The 20,412-nt window shown below is 48.7% G+C and overlaps 2 protein-coding genes across 7 annotated transcripts in view; one reads left to right on the top strand and one right to left on the bottom strand.

Annotated features, from left to right (window-relative positions):
- Window positions 1–1,029: 1,029 nt before the first annotated feature.
- TGOLN2 (trans-golgi network protein 2) lies at window positions 1,030–11,510 on the top strand. Of its 6 annotated transcripts, XM_030827993.1 has the most exons (5): window positions 1,034–1,621; window positions 1,860–2,608; window positions 2,783–3,079; window positions 4,587–4,670; window positions 6,800–11,510. In XM_030827993.1, the coding sequence occupies exons 1-5, from the start codon at window positions 1,576–1,578 to the stop codon at window positions 6,803–6,805; spliced, it is 1,182 nt and encodes a 393-aa protein (XP_030683853.1). In that variant the 5' UTR covers window positions 1,034–1,575; the 3' UTR covers window positions 6,806–11,510. The 6 variants fall into 6 exon arrangements, with proteins under 6 accessions (XP_030683852.1, XP_030683854.1, XP_030683853.1 ...); XM_030827992.1 differs by lacking the exon at window positions 6,800–11,510 and having other exon boundaries at window positions 1,030–1,621; window positions 4,587–4,993; XM_030827994.1 differs by having other exon boundaries at window positions 1,031–1,621; window positions 1,860–3,079; window positions 6,739–11,510.
- Window positions 11,511–15,394: 3,884 nt separating this feature from the next.
- TCF7L1 (transcription factor 7 like 1) overlaps window positions 15,395–20,412 on the bottom strand; it is a 178,496-nt gene continuing 173,478 nt past the window's right edge. Inside the window, exons 9-12 of the mRNA XM_030827990.1 lie at window positions 19,842–20,001; window positions 19,648–19,755; window positions 18,498–18,573; window positions 15,395–16,756 (exon numbers count right to left, since the gene is read on the bottom strand). Coding sequence (XP_030683850.1) covers window positions 16,323–16,756; window positions 18,498–18,573; window positions 19,648–19,755; window positions 19,842–20,001 — 778 coding nt within the window. The 3' untranslated portion in view covers window positions 15,395–16,322. The remainder of the gene's footprint in view (window positions 16,757–18,497; window positions 18,574–19,647; window positions 19,756–19,841; window positions 20,002–20,412) is intronic.

Genomic DNA, 20,412 nt, shown 5'->3' with positions numbered 1-20,412 from the left:
GGCTGAGATGATCTCTTATTGTGGTTTGGATTTGCATTTCCCTGATGATTAGTGATAGTGAGCATTTTTTCATATACCATTTCTATGTTGGCCATTTGTATATCATCTTTTGAGATATGTCTATTCAGCAGGTCCTTTGCCCGTTTTTCTTTTTTCTTTTTCTTTTTTTGAGATGGTTGCCTAGGCTGGAGTGCAGTGATAAGATTTCGGCTCACTCACTGCAACCTCCACCTCCCAGGCTCAAGTAATCCTCCCATCCTCAGCCTTCCGAGTAGCTGGGATTACATGCACAGGCCACCATGACTGGCTAATTTTTTGTATTTTTGGTAGACATGGGGTTTCACCATGTTGCTCCGGCGGGTGCCCATTTAATTATATTTTTTCCTTGAGTTTCTTATATATTCTAGTTATTAATTCCTTGTCAAATGGATAGTTTGCGAATAGTTTCTCCCATTATGTAGGTTGTTTATTCACTGTTTCCTTTGCTGTGCAGAAGCTTTTTAACTTGATGTAATCTCATATAAGACCTATCATTTCTTAAATCACTGTCTCCAAAGCACCAAGCCTGGCAATCGTTCATAAAGTGATTTCAAACATTTAATGTATAAACATAACAGTAACTGTAAACGGTGAGATACAAAACCATTTACCTGATTATCCCAATATGGGGAGAAAATAAATATGCATAGAAAAGAGAAATACACTAATTAAGAAGGGAAAGAGTCCTTTGTTTTTTTTTTTTTTTTTTTTTTACAAAACTAAATGGAAACATAATAAACTAATGTAAGCGGTGACCTGTGGAGTAGGAAGACTTTTCTAAAGTCTGTTTACTTTAAAATCCGGTTTTCATTTCTGAAACATTATAATGTATTATCTATTCAAAAACATCAAATATTTAGAGGGCAGACAATACACTAAAACATTAATAGTGATTATCCTGGAAGGGTAGGAGTCAGGTTTTGTTTTCTGCTTCTGTACTTTTACGATCAGAAAAAGGATGCACTTTTTGGAAAAGATGTTTGGCGACCTCGAAGGACACCGTCTCCGTGGAGTCGGGAAGAAGGAGGGCCAGGATGCGAAGGCAACGCTTTGCAGGTGATCGGATGGATTTGTTCCCACGTGGGAGAGACCAGAGCACAGCACGTTTGTGTACTGCCAGGAGGGAACCACGAAAAAAGCAGAGCATAGAAACGCAAGCACAGGATGGTGGTGGCCAAGAGGCGCCTGCCCTTAGTGACCTCACTTCCGCGGCCAGTGCGAGAGGCGAGAGAGCTCCAGCTCTGCCAGTAAGTTCTCGGAAGCACGAGGCGGAGGGGACGAAAAACGGAAGGCCAGACTGTTGTGGCTGTGGTGGAGACGAGAAACCAGGAAGAAGAGGCTCGCCTTCCACTCGGCGACCGTAAGCGAAGCAGCGGAAGGCAAGCGCAGACATCAGCAGGTGCCGCCTAAATCCCACCCTTCGTCTTGGCGGCAGCGGGAGACGGAGAGACGCGCGCAGCAGGGGCGGGACTGGAGAGGTGCCCCGCGCGCGGATCTCGCGAGAGCGTTAGAGGGCGGAAGCGCTATCCGAGCAGGATGCGGTTCGTGGTTGCCTTGGTCCTCCTCAGCGTCGCAGCGGCGGGTAAGACCCTCCATCCCGCATCCCACTCTTGCCCCCAGATCCCGCATTCTCACCTGGGCAGGTCACCTCTAGGTTCGCTTCTTCCCTGCCCGACCCACCTCTCCGCTCGCCATCATCTCCCGCCCCACCCCCCACCCCCCAATCCCCATTCCCCCGCTGCTCCCGATCTCTTCCAGTTCTGAGGAGTTCCTTCTTCCCACCTGCCCTTCTCCGGTGCTAACTCATTTTTCTATTTCAGGAGCCGCGCCGCTCTTGGACACCGAAAGTGTCAAGCAGGAAGAAGCTGGAGTACGGCCTTCTACAGAAAACGTCTCCACCCACCCCAGCTTGAGCCAACGGCCTGGAGGCTCTACCAAGTCGGATCCGGAGCCGCAGACTCCAAAAGACAGCCCTACCAAGTCGAGTGCGGAGGCGCAGACCCCAGAAGACAGCCCCAACAAGTCGGGTGCGGAGGCAAAGACCCAAAAAGACAGCCCCAACAAGTCGGGTGCGGAGGCAAAGACCCAAAAAGACAGCCCCAACAAGTCGGGTGCGGAGGCAAAGACCCAAAAAGACAGCACTAGCAAGTCGGGTTCGGAGGCGCAGACCACAAAAGACAGCACTAGTAAGTCGGATCCGGAGCCGCAGACTCCAAAAGACAGCACTGGCAAGTCGGGTGCGGAGGCGCAGACCCCAGAAGACAGCCCCAACAAGTCGGGTGCGGAGGCAAAGACCCAAAAAGACAGCCCTAGCAAGTCAGGTTCGGAGGCGCAGACCACAAAAGATGCCCCTAATAAGTCGGGTGCGGACGGCCAGACCCCAAAAGACGGCTCCAGCAAGTCGGGTGCGGAGGATCAGACCCCAAAAGACGTCCCTAACAAGTCGGGTGCGGAGAAGCAGACTCCAAAAGACGGCTCTAACAAGTCCGGTGCAGAGGAGCAGGGCCCAATAGACGGGCCTAGCAAGTCGGGTGCAGAGGAGCAGACCCCAAAAGACGGCCCTAACAAGGTGGTTCCAGAGCAGCCTTCCCGGAAAGACCATTCCAAGCCCATCTCCAACCCCTCTGATAACAAGGAGCTCCCCAAGGCTGACACAAACCAGCTTGCTGACAAAGGGAAGCTTTCTCCTCATGCTTTCAAAACCGAATCTGGGGAGGAAACTGACCTCATTTCTCCCCCGCAGCAGGAAGTTAAGTCTTCAGAGCCTACTGAGGATGTGGAGCCCAAAGAGGCTGAAGATGATGATACAGGACCCGAGGAGGGCTCACCGCCCAAAGAAGAGAAAGAAAAGATGTCCGGTTCTGCCTCCAGTGAGAACCGTGAAGGGACACTTTCGGATTCCACGGGTAGCGAGAAGGATGACCTTTATCCGAACGGTTCTGGAAATGCCAGCGCGGAGAGCAGCCACTTCTTTGCATATCTGGTGACTGCAGCCATTCTTGTGGCTGTCCTCTATATCGCCCATCACAACAAGCGGAAGGTAAGTCGACAGCGGCCTTCCGGAGGGGAGTGGGGTTTCCAGCACCCTGGAAGCTTGGGTGTGGGTGGGTATCCCGTCACTAGATGCCCGTGAGCACTGGGGACTTTAAAACAAACTTCAGTTTTTTCCTCAGGCCCTATTAGGCCTCTTTACTGTTGTTTTGTGAATCGTGTTTTCATCCTGTCACCTGTTTACTCTGAGTGTCCTCTGCTACTGCATTAGGAGCCAAGTTAGGACATTATTAGGATCTGACCTGACTTGGAATCTCCTCCCATAACTTTGCACTTAGGCCCTTCACAGCCTCAGAGGACCTGAGTACTTGACAGTTAAAGCACGTACCTTCCATCCTATTTCCATTCTTGAGACGATATATCATTTCTAGCTTCCTTTCCCAACATTCTCTCTTCTATCAGCAGTGGCACAAAGAATGGTTTCAATTACTCCGTCTTCGATACCAGCAGCAAAGAGCCCAGGGACTTCTGCAGTTAATAATAATTAGAAGAAAGCCCAGAAATTGCACAGACACGTACACCTGTTACTTTTTCAGCCGGGTTTGGTCTGTTTATTAGCAACCACTCTAATGACAAAATGATTGCATTTCATATTGAGCCCCCAAAATTTAGAAGCTAGTTCCTGTAACCTGCTTAAATTTGGAGAGTGCACTTCTGGCCATAAGACCTGTGGCTATAAAGAATAGAGGGGAAGACCTTTAGTAAAAATGTGCATTCCTGGCTGGGTGCAGTGGCTCATGCCTCTAATCCCAGCACTTTGGGAGGCCGAGGCAGGAGGATCGCTTGAGCCCAGGAGTTCGAGACCAGCCTGGCCAACATAACAAGACCTCGTCTCTACATATAATAAAAAAATTAGCCAGACATGGTGGTGGACGTGTGTGGTCCCAGCTACTCAGGAGGCTGAAGTGGGAGGATGGCTTGACTGTGGGAGGCCGAGGCTTCAGTGAGCCATGATCACACCATTGCACTCCCGCCTGGGTGACAAAGTGAGACCTTGCCTCAAAGAAAAAAAAAGTGTATTTCTTATTCTATGTCCAAGTGTCCATTATGCAGGGTAACCTTGGTCATGAAATGAGAGTGACAAAGAGTATAGTTGATGTAGCAGCGTGGGGTGAAAGAGTACATTTGTAGATAGGAAATTCTGATTCTGATTTTTTTTTTTAAGGAATGTCCTATCCTAGATATCTCTAGGAAGGAGTTGATAGATCTTTGACTGTGTACCTTTGAATAAATCAGACAGACTTCCTCCCACACGCTAGAGCTCAGACAGCCTTCTATTTGTTATTTCATATTAATCAATACAGAGGATTCTGATGTAATTAGGCTCTGTCTTTCTTAAAATGGTTATAGTTTAAATACACCTCTGTGAGTGTACTGCTCTTTCTACAGTCAGGGTCATTAACAAATATGCTACCAGGTGACTACCTCTGATTTCAGAGACTGAACTATGTCATTACAGAGCCACCTGTTAATCATTTTCTTTTTCCTTTCCTCAGATCATTGCTTTTGTCCTGGAAGGAAAAAGATCTAAAGTCACCCGGCGGCCAAAGGCCAGTGACTACCAGCGTTTGGACCAGAAGGTAAGGAAGGAGGAGCCAGGTCCACGGGAGGGATAGGAGGGATAGGCAACATCAGATGGACCCAGTAGTGGGCTTGCATTTGCCTTGAGGCAGCAGTGGCCGATTCTGGGGGTGCTGTTGCTGTTGCATTCGCCCTTTCTAGACAACAAACTAGAAACATGTAGATACACATATCTATGACGTTAGAGCTAGCAGAGACCTTCGAATACTCTACAGCAGCTACCTCCCTTGACAGATGAGGAAATAGGCCCACCCAGAAACACTGTTTTTTTTTTTTTTTTTTTTTCCGCTAAGTTTCTACTGCAAGTTAGTAGCAAACTCAGGACCTGATGGCAGCTTTCTGCATTCTACCAGCGCTCCATAAACTTTAACAGGCATTTGAATCACCTTGGGGAATTTTGATAAAAAGCGTTATCTGATTCATTAGTTGTGAGGTGCAGCCTATATTTCTACATTCTTTTTTTTTTTTTTTGGAGGCGGAGTTTCGCTCTTGTTGCCCAGGCTGGAGTACAATGGTGCAATCTCGGCTCACTGCAACCTCTGCTTCCTGGGTTCAAGTGATTCTCCTGCCTCAGCCTCCCGAGTAGCTGGATTTTACAGGCGCCACCACCACGTCCAGCTAATTTTGTATTTTTAGTAGAGACAGGGTTTCTCCATGTTGGTCAGGCTGGTCTCAAACTCCCAACCTCAGGTGATCTGCCTGCCTCAACCTCCCAAAGTGCTGGGATTACAGGCATGAGCCACCGTGCCCAGCCTGTGTCTACATTCTTAGGAAGTTCCCAGGTGAAACCAAATGCCACTGGATCCACACTTTATGTGATAAAGTGCTAGACTATGCTCCCTGGAAACACGAGCCCGGAAGCACATAGGCCTCCAACTCCCCACATCAGCCTGGCTTAAGCACTGTAGGCTGGAGTTCCTGAGTACAGCCAATCCATTCCTCTGTTAGACAGATAAGCCCTCCTTCCACCCCATGGCAGCAGAGCTGAGCAAGGGTCTCTCTAAAGGCAAGCTGTCTAAGCAAGAAGGCTGTACTCTCACTGCATTGCTACCAGCATGCACCCTTCCTTTTGCTTTCAGCATAGCAACAGGCAGGACATTGACAAAGAACCATTGGTGGCCCAACTCTGAATTATTCCCAGACTTCCTACAGGGAACACGATTCTCTTGTACAACTCAATATTAGCTACAGAAGGAGCCACTGAGCTCAGAACATCTTTGCGAACTAGTCCAGTAGGCTAGCTTTACAATTTAGCTCTGGACTACTACCTTTTCAGATAATTGACTTTAAGGATTTCCCCCTTTTATGATTTTTGTTTATTTGTTTTTGAGACGGAGTCTCGCTCTGTCGTCCAGGCTGGAGTGCAGTGGCGCAATCTTGGCTCACTGCAACCTCCACCACCTGGGTTCAAGCAATTCTCCCGCCTCAGCCTCCCGAGTAGCTGGGATTACAGGTGCCCACCACCACGCCCAGCTAATTTTTAGATTTTTAATAGAGACGGGGTTTCACCCTTTTGGTCAGGCTGGTCTTGAACTCCTGACCTCAAGCGATCCACCCACCTCAGCCTCCCAGAGTGCTGGGATTACAGGTGTGAGCCACCGTGCCCGGCTTATGATTTTAAAAAAAATACACGTGGCTGGGCATAGTGGTTCACGCCTGTAATCCCAGCAGTTTGGGAGGCCAAGGCAGACAGATCACCTGAGGTCAGGAGTTCGAGATCAGTCTGGCCAACATGGTGAAACCCCATCTGTACTAAAAATACAAAAATTAGCTGAGCATGATAATCCCAGCTACTACTGAGGAGGCCGAGGTGGGAGAATTGCTTGAACTTCAGAGGCAGAGGTTGCAGTGAGCCAAGATCACGCCACTGCACTCTAGCCTGGGTGACAGAGCAAGACTCCGTCTCAAAAAAAAAAAACCACCAACAAAAAACACATGTAAATAATTCACAACAGTACAGAACAGTATGAAGCAGAAGCCAGGATTCCTCTCTCTCCATCAAGTGTATATCTTTCTAGTGTAAGGTTTCATTTCAAACTTTAAAAATCATTTTGTGTGGTGGGTCAGTATGTCTTAATTCTGAATGTTTTCCCTGCACCTCCTAAAAGATCTTTTTTTCCCCCCAAAGTCCTAACAGAATGGTATATTCCTCTGGGAAAAGATGAACGTCACCAATGGATTGTGCTGCTCTCGTTTCAGCTTTGATTTTTTTGTCCTTGAGAACCTTGTCCTCCCTGCTGATTTGTTTCTAAATCAAAAGAAATGAAGAAAAAAGTACTGTGACCTAAGAGATACCCTCCTCTAGGATTTAGTGGCGGGTCTGGGCTGGCAGAGGTAGGGGGCTGCTTTGGGCTTTGCACCTGCACTTTGGTGACATCGTTCTTCTGTGCTCCCTTTATTTATGCTGGTGGCTTCCATCCATTCCTCCTCTGAGTGTGAGTGGAGGGGCATATGGAAACACGGCTATGACCAAAGGGAGATCCCAGCCTGGACAGGCTGTGCTGCTGACCACCCTCCCTGGGGCCCGGGCGCTGTAGGAAAGTTGGTCCTTGACTGTGGCATTGCACTCTGCACTGTTTCTCTCTGCAGACCTAGGGGAAAACTGCAGGTAGAAGTGCTTTTCTACTAAGGCCTCTTACTTTGGGGGGATGTGCCCTACAAAAGACATAGAAGATGGGGAAATGCCGATGGGCAAAGAGCTACTTTGAATACATAATTCTCTTCAAAGACTTCAGCGGCAAACCAAAACAGCAGGTTAAAAAAAAATGCTTTTTTGGGTGCGAGTCTAACCTGTCTAGCATGAGATCTTCTTGATTTTCTGATTATTTTATGTAGCTTGAGAAAAAGTGAATCAACTTCCACTTGGTTGTACCAAGCATAAAACAGAACTTGGGCTTCCTGGCAGTGAGGCCACTGTCCCATCACAGATTTTTAAAATAAATATGATTTGAAGTAGTGTGATCTTTCACACAATCATACTCAGTAGGAACTTTTTGAAAGAGGGCAAGTTCATGTTTCATGCGAGAAAACATGAAGGAGGGTTTTGGTTTTGGTCTGCAGTTTTTCCAAAGGGCTTTTATGAGTTACATTTCCCACAAAGTCCATTTTGCCTTTGTTGCCTAAAACAGACAAAATAGACTTAGATTTATTAATAGAAACTATACTCTCTGCCCATTTTTACCTCAGTGTATTTAATGGTCCTTTAATCTGATATAAGATGCCAAGGGTATTTGATAAAAATTCTTCTTCCATGCCATGTCAGGAGTTAACACAAATGAAGAAATTCCATGGGTTCCACTGGGATAAGTGAGGGTAGTGTCTTGGACCACACTATTGTTTGAAGGTTTATCTCTTCTAGTCATGCTCTACCACATTGTAGAGAGCCTAAAGAGAGTTGTTTCTGAGCTGATCTCAGGGAAATAAAAATAACTTGGGAGATGAGGGAAATAAGATGAATTCTGTGCTGTCAAGGCAGTAAGTCTGAAGAAAGGACCATGCTTCTTATATTACCTTCCACCTTGCTTAAAACAGCCCATAGCTTTGAGTTGACATTTTCATTCTTGGCGGGTAGCCTACTTTATGAAGGTAAGGAATGAACTCCTACCCTTCTTGGGTCATTCTCTGTACTGATGCGTCAGTCTTGTAATACCTCGCACCAACCTGAGGAATCTTTTAGGCTCCTCTAGCATCCCCTAAGACTGTGGCTATTTCACTTCTCTCTCCCTGCCTGCCTCCCTTTTCTCTGCCTTTCCCCTCCTCATGTTTTCTGGTTGTGCGCATCTGTACCAGCTCCTTTCCTTCCACCTTCATATGTACCCAGATTTTTCTGTTCCCATTTGTCCTATTTGTTATTCATCCCACTGCTCAACTTCTCCGGTATGTTGCTTCCCTTAAGTTGCCATTCATTCTCTTCATGACTTTTACTAACTCACTTCAGTCTCTGTCTGTCAACTAAGCTTTTCTAAAGGTTACCAGTTATCAGATCACCAAATCCATGGCTTTTTCTCAAAGCTTAGTCTTGTCCCTGATAGAACTGGACACTGTTGACCATCCAGATGGAAATTCCCCTTTCTTGGTGTCTCTGACAAATGGTCCTTTGCCGTATCTTGTGCTGGTGGGGAAGAGGCCCTCAAAGCCAGGCCTCTCTATTCCTTTGACTGTCTCCTCAGCCATTCACCCATTCTTCATCCTCAGAGTGAGTGATTCCCAAGTCTTTGCCTTGGCTTAGTTCCTAAAGAACCCAGTCCTGCTGGTATCGAATAGTTCAGCTTGGTTGTCACTGAAAGGAATTTCTCTCTTCTGCCCATCGACCTGCCCCTCCCAACTGTCCAGGACAGTCTTCAGTCACCTGAATTCCTAACTGCAGACTTTTGCCGTTTTTCTCTCTCATTACCAAAGTCCTATCCATTTTTTTTTTAATAAAAGATCCTTAGCTACAGTCTTTCCATTTTCCTTGCTTCTCTTGTTGCACACCCCCAACCCATTTTGCTTCTTTCTTGGATTTTGTTTTTTCAGATCCACATTTATCGCGTTTCCTGTCCAGTTTCTTGGAAGGGAGCTCAATCTTGGAAAGACTGATCTTTCCAAAATATTTTCCCTGGTCTGAAGCTTTGGTCTGAACTTCTCAAGGCTTAGAGAATCCAGTTACAGACCTTTTGGGGTTCAGGATGCTACAGATTGATACCCTCCTGCCTGTCTTTCTCTGCATCCCAACCTGGCCAAGGCCCCTCCTGTGGGGTGCCCATCTGTGCCTTTATTCTGGCTGTGCCCTCGACTTTCCGGCTTCCCATGGTTCTTTGGTTAGGTTTTTCTCCCTTCTCTTCTTTCTCCTGCCTTCCCCAATCTGCCTGTTTCTTCAGGGCCCAGTTCGTTTCCTCGTACACCTTCCTCACTACCCCACCCCACATGGTCGACTCTTTCCCTTAGCTTCACTAGCTCTTCATCATGCCACTCATTTTAAACTTCAGCAAAACAGGGCAGTCAGGATCTGATGTCTTTCTGGTCTCCCTAAGAAAACTAAGCTCTTGAGGGACAGCCCTTGGCAATGCTTTCCTATCTGCTGAGCATGGTGACCTTCCTTAGGACTTCCAGAGTTCAGTTCCTTCTGGCAGAGAGGTTTTCTTTCTCCATGCCATATAGATGTGACTTAAATGAGGGGTCCCACAGCTTTTCCTGGCTACCACTTGCTATGACCTTATACATGTTGGGGTTTGCTCTTAAAGAGGAGAACAGGAAGAAAGGTTGGTTTCAGAAACCAAAAGGGTCGGCAGTGGACGCGTACATTTTGTCACGGAGTCCACAGAGCTGAGCTTTTGAGTAGACTCTGAGAAGTATCATTGCTTGTGTTGAAAGAATACAACAGGATTTAAGTTTCTCTTTAGAAATTGCACTGAAGAAAGGCCGGGTGCAGTGGCTCACCCCTGTAATCCCAGCACTTTGGGAGGCCGAGGCGGGCAGAACATGAGGTCAAGAGATCGAGACCATCCTGGCCAACATGGTGAAACCCCGTCTGTTATAAAAATACAAAACGTAGCCGGGCATGGTGATGCGCACCTGTAGTCCCAGCCACTAGATAGGCTGAGGCAGGAGAATTGCTTGAATCCGGGAGGCAGAGGTTGCAGTGAGCCGAGATCATGCCACTGCACTCCAACCTGCCAATAGAGCAAGACTCCGTCTCAAAAAAAAAAAAAAAAGAAATAGCACTGAAGAAAATACCGCACATCAAAGGAAAACTTACTTTCTGCATGGTGTCTTTTCAAAGATGAATATTTGAAGCATGTTTCCTAGAGATTGTGTGGATGAGGGTGAGCTGGCTGAGGCATCGCTCAAGCTGGGGGGTGGTGTGTAAGAAGCACGTGCAGCCACAAGAGGCACCTCCTGTAGTCAGCTAAGGGCTTTCCTTTCTGTGCCCAGCTTTTGGGTGAAGGGTGATTTCTATTAGACAAATCTGTGCTTCAGTCATAGATGTTAATAGAGGAAGCAGTTTTCCTGCTGCAGATTCCTGAATAGAGTTGCTGAAAGAGTCTACTTCTGGACTCAGGGCAAGTTGAAGGCCAGTCTGTGTAGAAAGGTTGAGGCAACGGGGAAAGACCTGACAGCTAGTTACGTATGCTCTGACATAGTCCCCCCATGATGGCTTCCAGTGACACTTGTGCTGATAGAATTCTAAACCTCTGGAATTTCCCTGCTGGCGACTTCTATGGCCCTTGATTGTACAGGGTAACCTGATGCCAGATGCTGTGGGCGTGATGAGAACTAGAGCATTGCAGCGTGGAGGAAACTGTGTGAGGCACCAGACCCTGTGCTTCTGCAGGCCATTTTCTGAAAACCACTGTTAGGAAGGTTGGGTTTGGCATGACTTGCTTGAGCAAGGGTCCTGGGGAGAGATTTTGAGGTTTAATTTAACGGCATATCCAGAGCTAACAGTGACTCAACTCGGCTAGTTCTGCAAGTCAGATGTAAACTTAGAGTCTCCTTTGCGAAGGGTTTGGGTCTAAGCTGTATAGTATGTCAAACTGCCAGTAAGCTAGCCCCTCACTCTCTGATAGATATTCCTTTAATTCACCAGACTTCATGTTCGATAGATTAACGGTTGAAATTGTTTCTCTTCTTTTGTGTTTTCCCAGTTAATAGATGGCCACTGTTTCCACAATGTTTTATATTTTCAGTTTTTTGTAACTTAAGTATAATTACTTAATTTTATTTTTTTAAAGCTTGTTGTGGTCTAATGAGAAGTATTTTCCAGTGCATAATGTTTTCTGAGCTTCTGTAAATGCCATCCCAATGTAGTTTTGTTTTGTTGAACAGAAACCAAAATAAATTTCAAAATGTTAAAGCAATGGATTTAATACATTTATTTATTTATTTTATTTTATTTTTGAGACAGAGTCTTGCTCTGTTGCCAGGCTGGAGTACAGTGGTGCGATCTCAGCTCACTGCAACCTCTGCCTCCCGGGTTCAAGCAATTCTCCTGCCTCAGCCTTCCGAGTAGCTGGGACTACAGGTGCACGCCACCATGCCCAGCGAATTTTTGTATTTTTAGTGGAGATGGGGTTTCACCACGTTGGCCAGGATGGTCTCAATCTCTTCCTTGTGATCCGCCCACCTTGGCCTCCCAAAGTGCTGGGATTACAGGCATGAGCCACCGCACCCGGCCTGCTTTGTTCATGTAACTAAATATTTGTGAGGCCCTCAGGTTGTGTTCAGGAGGAAGAGACACAGGAACAGGGATGGAGGGCAAGAGGGACAGATGGCTGTAGCTGGGCTGCCTGGGTGAGATGCTGGGGCCTGGCCAGGATAGTGTCAGTGCCCAGAGGTCCTGGGACAGGGGAGAAGGGAGGTCAGGGTCACAGAGAGAAAGGTGGGAAGTAGCAAAGGCAGAGTCTGCCTGTGCACCATGCCCGACCCCCCTGCTCTGCCCCTGGCCCGTCTCTGCCTCATCCCCTCAGCTCCCCAGGTCTGAGAGAGGGGAGGCCGAGCAGGCTGCAGGCCCAGCCACGTGGGGCAGGGGAAAGAGAGGCTGGCATTGGTGGAGCCACTCACTGCACTGCCAGTCATATAAAGAAGTCTATCACACAGAATTATGTGCAGTATATAGTACCTTTTTTTTTTTTTTTTTTTTTTTTTTGAGACAGAGTCTCGATCTTGTCTCTCAGGCTGGATTGCAATGGCACAATCTCGGCTCACTGCAACCTCCACTTCCTGGCTTCAAGTGATTCTCTGGCCTCAGCCTCCTGAGTAGCGGGGACTACAGGTGGCCGCCACCATGCCCGGCTAAGTTTTGTATTTTTAGTAGAGAGAAGGGTTCACCATGTTGGCCAGGCTGGTCTCGAACTCCTGACCTCAGGTGATCTGCCCACCTCGGCCTCCCAATGTGTTGGGATTACAGGCGTGAGCCACTGCACCCGGCCTATAGTACTTTTTAATGAAAGAAATGACTGTGTTACTGGTTTATGTATTTGCTATATTTTTATTGTTTTAGACAAAAAAGTTTAAGAAGTAAAAAAGAAAAGCTTTTGTTTTTGTTTTCTTTGAGAGGGAGTCTCGCATTGCTGCCCAGACTGGAGTGCAGTGGCACGATCTCAGCTCACTGCCATCTCCTCCTCCCGGGTTCAAGAGATTCTCCTGCCTCAGCCTCCCTAGTAGCTGGGATTGCGGGCACCCGCCACCATGTCCGGCCAATTTTTATATTTTTAGTACAGTTGGGGTTTCGAGGTCATGGTCTCAAACTCTTGACCTCAAGTGATCTGCCCACCTTGGCCTCTCAAAATGCTGAGATTAGCAGGCATAAGCCACTGCACCCAGCCCCAAAAAAGACTTTAATTGGAAAAAAGCTCATAGAATAAGGATATGAAGAAAATATTTTTGTGCAGCTGTACAATGTATTTGCGTTTTAAGCCAAGTGTTATTACAAGAGTCAAAAAGTGTTTAAGTTGATAAAGTAAAAAAGTTAAACTAAGGTTAATTTATTCTTGAAGAAAGAAGAATATTTCTTTATAAACCTAGTGTTGCCTAAGTGTACAGCGTCACGGTTACTCACCACTCACTGACGCACCCAGAGCAGTTCCCAGTCCCACAAGCTCCATGCCTGGGAAATGCCCTATACAGCTATGCCATCTTATATCTTTTTTTTTTCCCAAGACAGAGTTTTGATCTTGTTGCCCAGGCTGGAGTGCAACGGTGTGATCTCGGCTCACTGCAACCTCTGCCTCCTGGGTTCAAGCAATTCTCCTGCCTCAGCCTCCTGAGTAGCTGGGATTACAGGCGCCCGCCACCACGCCCAGTTAATTTTTGTATTTTTAGTAGAGATGGGGTTTCATCATGTTGGCCAGGCTGGTCGCTAACTCCTGACCTCAGGTGATCCACCCTGCTTGGCCTCCCAAAGTGCTGGGATTACAGGCTTGAGCCACCACACCCGGCCCATCTTTTATCTTTTACACCAGATTTTACACCTTTTCTGTGTTTTGTTTTTGTTTTTTTGAGAAGGAGTCTCACTCTGTCGCCCAGGGTGGAGTGCAGTGGTGCGCTTTTGGCTTTCTGCAACCTCTGCCTCCCGGGTTCAAGTGATTCTTGTGCCTCAGCCTCCTAAGTAGCTGGGATTACAGGCATGTGCCACATGCCTGGCTAATTTTTGTATTTTTAGTAGAGATAGGGTTTCAACATGTTGGCCAGGCTGGTCTCGAACTCCCCACCTGAGGTGATCTGCCTGCCTTGGCTTCCCAAAGTGCTGGGATTACAGGCGTGAGCCACCACGCCCAGCCACCTTTTCTATGTTTAGATACACAAACGCTCACGACTGTGTCACAATCACCTACAGTATTCAGTACAGTAGCATATGCTGTACAGGCTTGTAGCCTAGGAGCAATAGGCTATACCATACAGCCTAGGTGTGTACACCATCTAAGTTTTTCTAACTACACTCTATGATGTTCGCACAATAAAATTGCCCAACGACGCATTTGCGAGAACGTTGTCTCAGTTGCTAAGTGATGCATGACTGTATATGAAATGTCTAGAATAGACAAGTTTGGAGACAGAAAGTAGATTAGTGGTTGCCTAGGGCTGGAGGAGATGGGCAAAATGTGGAGTGATTTTCAAAGGATATGGGGCTTCCTTTGGGGCTGACAAAAACTTCCTAAAATTGACTATGGTGATAGGTGCACAACTCTGAACATACAGCCAATGAATTGTCTACTTTTTTTTCTTTTCTGAGATGAAGTTTTCCTCTGTTGTCCAGGCTGGAGTGCAGTAGTGCCATCTTGGCTCACTGCAACCTCCGCCTCCCTGGTTCAAGCGATTCTCCTGTCTCAGCCTCCCGAGTAGCTGGGATTACAGGCACGCACCATCATGCCTGGCTAAGTTTTGTATTTTTAGTAGAGACGGGATTTCGCCATGTTGGCCAGGCTGGTCTCGAACTCCTAACCTCAGGTGATCCACCTGCCTCGGCCTCCCAAAGTGCTGGAATTACAGGTGTGAGCCATCGCACCCAGCCTGAATTGTATACATTTTTTGTTTGAGGCAGAGTCTTACTCTGTTGAGAAGGCTGGAATGCAGTGGCACAATTATAACTCACTGCAGTCTTGAGCTCCTGGGCTCAAGCGATCCTCCTGCCTCAGCCTCCTGGGTAGCTGGGACTACAGGCTTGTGTGCCACCATCCCCAGCTAGTTTTTTTTTTTTAAAGAGATCAGGTCTTGCTATGTTGCCCAGGCTAGTCCTGAACTCCTGGCCTCAAGTCACCTTCCTGCCTCAGCCTCTCAAAGCATTGGGATTATAGGCAAGAGCGGCTCTGCCCAGCTGAACTGTATACTTTAAATGGGTGAAGTGTAACTTTAAATGGCTGAAGTATATCTCCATAAAGCTGTTACAAAAAAATTAATTGTGGTGCTAGATACTATGGAAAGTATCCAAAAGATGCTTCCTCACATCTCGGCAATTACAAGTCAAATGAGTGATAGAAGCATAAGCTGAATGTCATTCCAGGTGGCAAATTCATTTAAATCAACTGTGAAAATGATTACCCCCTTTGCAGTTCAGTCATGGACACTGACTGGCCTATGTACATTTGAGCCAGGAAGCTGGGCTCAGGTTTTCCAAGGGTGTCAGGCATGCCTTACATTCCCCTGTGGCAAGTGGCAATCCTTTGCATGTCTGCAAAAGTCTAACACAGGGTTTGGGAGTGAAACAGGTGGTTTGATTCAACAAAAGCACTAAAGAAACATTCAGAAAAGGTCTTGCAACTGCAATTTTATTTTCTTTTGTGAAAATAAACAACTGGGAGTTTAAATTGCTCCAAAAACCATAAAAACAAAAAGAAATACACAAAGAAGAAGCATGTGAGGTGATGGGGAAGGGAACAGGGTCTCTAGAACTTTGGCAGATTGTGCTGGCACGGACCCAGGTGACAGGAGCCAGACCATGGGGCTGGTCCTGCCTGCCACTCTGGGACTGTGAGGGGATGATCGCCACTGGCAAGGACGGGGAGGAACACAGACTTCTTTGCTGAGGAAGTGGCAGGCACCTTGAGTCCCTTTAAATGCGGGGGTTGAGGGCAAACCATTTCAGGGGACTGCTTTCTCCACTGAAAGCTGGGGCTGGCGAGTTTGGGCCCACTGAGGGAGGGGACGCTGGTGGCAGCAAATCAGGCCAAGATGTCTTCTCACATGGTGATGGCCTCACACTGGGCAGAGGACAGAGGACGAAGAAGAACCCATGGTATTGAGCAGACAATGAAAACTTGGGCTGGGTAACAGGAAATGTCACAATGGCAGAGCTGCAGACGGAGTGGGGGAAGCTGGGGCAGGCAGCGGGGGCGAGAAGAGACAGGAGACAGAAAGTGCAAGAGAGGTAGAGAGAGAGGCGCCCTCTGCCCGGGTCCATCCACCACAGCACCTACAGGACAAACAGCACGCTACTTTTCAGTTCTCTTTCTTATAAAGATTTTTTTTGTTGTTGTTTTGTTTTGTTTTTTATAAAAGCCTTAAGATCAGCTACTGGTTACATCTACAAACTGTAAAGTGCTGTTGTTACCAGCCACTTTACAGAACAGTCCAGGGTGGTCAAATATTGACCAATAAAGTCTCCTTTTTCTTTTTCTTCTGAATCATTACTACTCAGTGAGTCACGTGACAGCCTGCAGGGGTCAGGGGGCAGCTTAGTGGGCAGACTTGGTGACCAGGGAAAGAGGCTGGGCCTGTAGCACCGGGAGGGCCTGGTGGGCATGGAGCGTGGTGGGGAAGGACGGGGGAGAGGCCAGCAGAGCTGTGGGCATGGACCCAAGGGGGAGGGGCCGGGACAGGAGGGGAGGCTGGCTGCCCATCTGCCCAGAGGAGGAGGCTGCAGCCTTAGCTGACAGGAAGGCAGCAGAGTGGAGAGCCAGCTGGGCCCGGGTTTCTGGTTTGGTGGTGAGGGAGAGGGGCTGGGCTTGCTCCGAATGGGTGGCAGCAGGGGCAGCTGGTGAGGCCAAAGCTGCAGAGGGGGTGGCCGGGGAGTCCAGCATGCTCCCGTGAGAGGAGGCAGGGCTGTCACAGGGCTTCTCGGGGGGCAGGTACTGAACACATGGCTTCTTGCTCTTGGAGGCCAGGGCACCTAGGGGGAAAATACAAGAAAGAGTGAGCAGCTATAGCTCTGTGAGAGGTGGAGGCTGAGGAACAGCCCTGGTGATACACGTGCTTTGGAGACATAGGGATGCTTTTGGCGAGGACCTGACATTACTTCCAAGGCTTTCAAGACTAGGAAACTGCATTCACAAATACCCAGTGCACAGAGAAGAGGCAACGCCCAAACTGATGAAGATCCACCCAGCATCAGATTGGAGAGAAGACGGCTCAGTGTCTCACAGGACCGCCCTCCTTTCCTAAAGCTCGTAACTTTTGGGATGAATATCCAGTTTGCTTTGAAATCTTTGGCTTATGGTATTAATACAGTCAGAGAAAGTGCATGTCTGCTGAGCAGCGTGCCAGACAGTGGGTTCTGTAGCACACACGGGTTCCACTCATGTGCGCTCCTATGTATAATGGAAGGAAGGAAGGAAGGGAGGAGGGGAGGGAGGAGGGGAGGGAAGGAAATAGGGAGGGAAGGAGAAATGGGGGGAGAGAGGGAAGGAGAAATGGGGGGAGGGAGAAAGCGAGGGAGGGAGAAAGGGAGGGAGGGAGAAAGGGAGGGAAGGAGGGGGGAAAGGGAGGGAAAAAGGGAGGGAGAAAGGGAGGAAGGGAGGGGGAGAGGGAGGGAAGGAGAATGGGAGGGAAAGAGAAAGGGAGGAAGGGAGAAAGTGAGGGAGGGAGAAAAGGAGGGAAGGGGAAAGGGAGGGAAGGAGAATGGGAGGGAAGGCAAAAGGGAGGGAGGGAGAAAGGGAGGGAGGGAAGGAGAATGGGAGGGAAGGCAAAAGGGAGGGAGGGAGGGAGAAAGGGAGGGAGGGAGGGAGGAAGGAAGGAAGAAGAGAGATTGAAAACACGTTACATTGCCGGGCGCGGTGGCTCATGCTTGTAATCCCAGCACTTTGGGAGGCCGAGGTGGGCGGATCACGAGGTCAGGAGATCGAGACCCCGGTGAAACCCCATCATCTCTACTAAAAATACAAAAAAATTAGCCAGGCGTGGTGGCGGGCGCCTGTAGTCCCAGCTGCTCGGAGAGGCTGAGGCAGGAGAATGGCGTGAACCCGGGAGGCGGAGCTTGCAGTGAGCCAAGATTGCGCCACTGCACTCCAGCCTGGGCGACAAAGAAAACACTTTACATCGTGCAAGCAGCGATACACTTGTCCTGGAGTGAGCATGAGATGGGGGCGTGACCTAAATATTAATAATAATCGTCACAGTGTGAGCATCTTTCTGTGCTAGGCATGGTGCTGGTATATAGAGATTTTATACACTGTTTGACACAAAGTGCCTCCTAAACCCAAGCAAACTATTTTTTCTGGTGTTCAACCAAAGAAACATCCGAGGAAACCCCGGGCTCTCCTGGATCCACTGACAGGTGGGATGTCAGGGGCTCATGTGCTGCCTTCCTAAGGGTATTTCAAAGACAATTTCAACCTCATTCCATTAACCCTCAGGTAGGATGATTCACTTTTCAATGGAATTAAAGTGTCTGGGCTTTGAAGTGACAAAGTCCTGGGATCAAATCCTACCACCACCACTGAAGCAGAGTGCCTGGGAAAATGCCTTCACATCTCAGAGCCTCTTAGGTGGCCACCTCGAGAAAGGGGTAATAACACCCGCCCACGAATACCAAGGCAGAAGCCCTGACCCATCAGGGAGCTAGAGAAAGCATGGGCAGGGGTGGCTGTGACGGAAGGAAAAGCAGGAGAAGAGGCCAGTGCCCCCAGACGCACCCTCTGCCTCCTGGACTTGCTGCTGTGACTGTGTCTGGGAGAGCTGCTTTTCTCTCTTCCTCTTCTTTTTCTTACCCTGGAAAATACAGCCAAAGGAAGAGGTAAGCTGGGAGAGAAGAATGCTGGCTTCTCAGGGGCTCCCAGATCGGAGAGAAGACAGGACGTTGCCCTTTACTGCTCTTGATCCCTCATGGAGGGTGTGGAAAGATGATTCAGATCACAGCTGTGGAAGCCCGCGAGGAGGCAGAGGGAGCCCTTCCTCCCCTACAAATGCGTTTCCCCTTCAGGTCGGGTGTCCAGGCCTTCTTGGAACGCCTCCTCCCTCCACTGCCCTTCAGACTCTGTTTTTCCATTTCTCTCCCTAGAACAGTGCTTCTAGATCTTTTCTGAGGGGTCCCAGGTCCCTTTGAAAGTTTGATGCAACTGTGGGTCCTCTTACCAGGAAAAAAGCAAAGAAGAACACGCATGCAAAAATTGGCTTGGTTTCCGGGAGCTTAGAGACACACCCCCTGAGGCTCACACACTGGTCTTTGGGCCCTGGGTTAGGAGTGGCTGGAGACAACTCTTCCCACCACAGCTAACCCTGCGCCCTGTGTTATGAAATCGAGGGCAGAGTCCAGTTCAAAGGGAAATGCATAAACTGAAGTCCATCCTAAGGACTTGTTGACCTCCTGAGAATTAGAACGCTTTCCTTATTTCTAGAGAAGTATGGGCTTCTCCCTGATCTTAAGAGTCCTCTATAAATGCAGTCGCTGGCTGGGCGCGGTGGCTCACGCCTGTAATCCCAGCACTTTGGGAGGCGAGGCGGGCGGATCACGAGGTCAGGAGATCGAGACCATCCTGGCTAACACGGTGAAACCCTGTCTCTACTAAAAATACAAAAAATTAGCTGGGCATGGTGGCAGGCGCCTGTAGTCCCAGCTACTTGGGAGGCTGAGGCAGGAGAATGGTGTGAGCCCGGGAGGCGGAGCACGTAGTGAGCCGAGACTGTGCCACTGCACTCCAGCCTGGGCGACAGAGCAAGACTCTGTCTCACAAAAAATAAAATAAAATAAATAAAAATAAATGCAGTCGCTTTCCTTCGCCCTTCCTCCTCTTGCAGAGGCTGCTCCTGGGGTCTGAGTGTCCCCTGCCCAGAGTGTGCACTTACATAGTTGTCCCGGGCTGACCAGGTCGGGTAGAGCTGCGAGTGAAGCTGCCGCTCCTTCCGGGCCAGCTCGTAGTACTTGGCCTGTTCTTCTCGAGACAGGTTGTGCCACTGGGGGAGAGAGGGTCAGAGACAACACAGAGCCATCAATGCAGGGACCCTGCCCCCATGGCCTGGAGGAAGAGGGCAGGTCTTACCTTTCTTCCCAGGATCTGGTTAATGGCTGCACTTTCCTTCAGGGTGCACTCAGCCACCACCTTGGCCCTCATCTCCTTCATATACAACATGAAGGCATTAAGAGGCTTCTTCACGTGGGGCTTCTTTTCTTCCTCCTTTCTCACGGTGACTGGTGATTTCCTGGGAAGGCCCATGGTTGTAGGTTAGCATGTCAGGTGTCACACAACTCATCAATCCCTGCCTGTCACTAAGACACCGCTGATTGTCTCTGGGGAGGGGCGCAGGCTGCCTGGATGCTAATTCAAGTGGCCCCATGGCTGCACTCAGCACCTGAGCACCTTCCTCCCGTAGTTTCCCACCTTTGAACGATCTCCAAGCCAGATTCTTTGAAAATCTATTCTCTAATTTCCTGACAGAGGAACAGAGCGTGGTGGGGTTGCTGAGGTGAGCTCTCACTGGAGCTGGCAGGTGCTGGCAGCAGTCACAGGACACAGTGTGGGGTACTCTGGGCAGAACCAAGTGGGGGGTGTCTCCTGGGATCTCCAGGGAGCACTGACTTTGGCTTCCTGCCATCTTTATGGCACACGGGCA

Source organism: Nomascus leucogenys, chromosome 14 (assembly GCF_006542625.1).
Source record: "Nomascus leucogenys isolate Asia chromosome 14, Asia_NLE_v1, whole genome shotgun sequence".
In the NCBI taxonomy this organism is placed as follows: domain Eukaryota; kingdom Metazoa; phylum Chordata; class Mammalia; order Primates; family Hylobatidae; genus Nomascus; species Nomascus leucogenys.
The sequence above is the reverse complement of the archived record's forward strand: the minus strand, read 5'-3'. Positions and strand labels throughout refer to the sequence as shown.

Bases quoted from the DNA above. Each gene is read 5' to 3' on its own strand.
- TGOLN2 (XM_030827994.1), top strand. From the start codon at position 1,576: ATGCGGTTCGTGGTTGCCTTGGTCCTCCTCAGCGTCGCAGCGGCGG. The intron at 1,622-1,859 runs GTAAGACCCTCC...TTTCTATTTCAG, and splicing joins CCTCAGCGTCGCAGCGGCGG to GAGCCGCGCCGCTCTTGGAC. The intron at 4,671-6,738 runs GTAAGGAAGGAG...GTGGTGGGTCAG, and splicing joins ACCAGCGTTTGGACCAGAAG to TATGTCTTAATTCTGAATGT.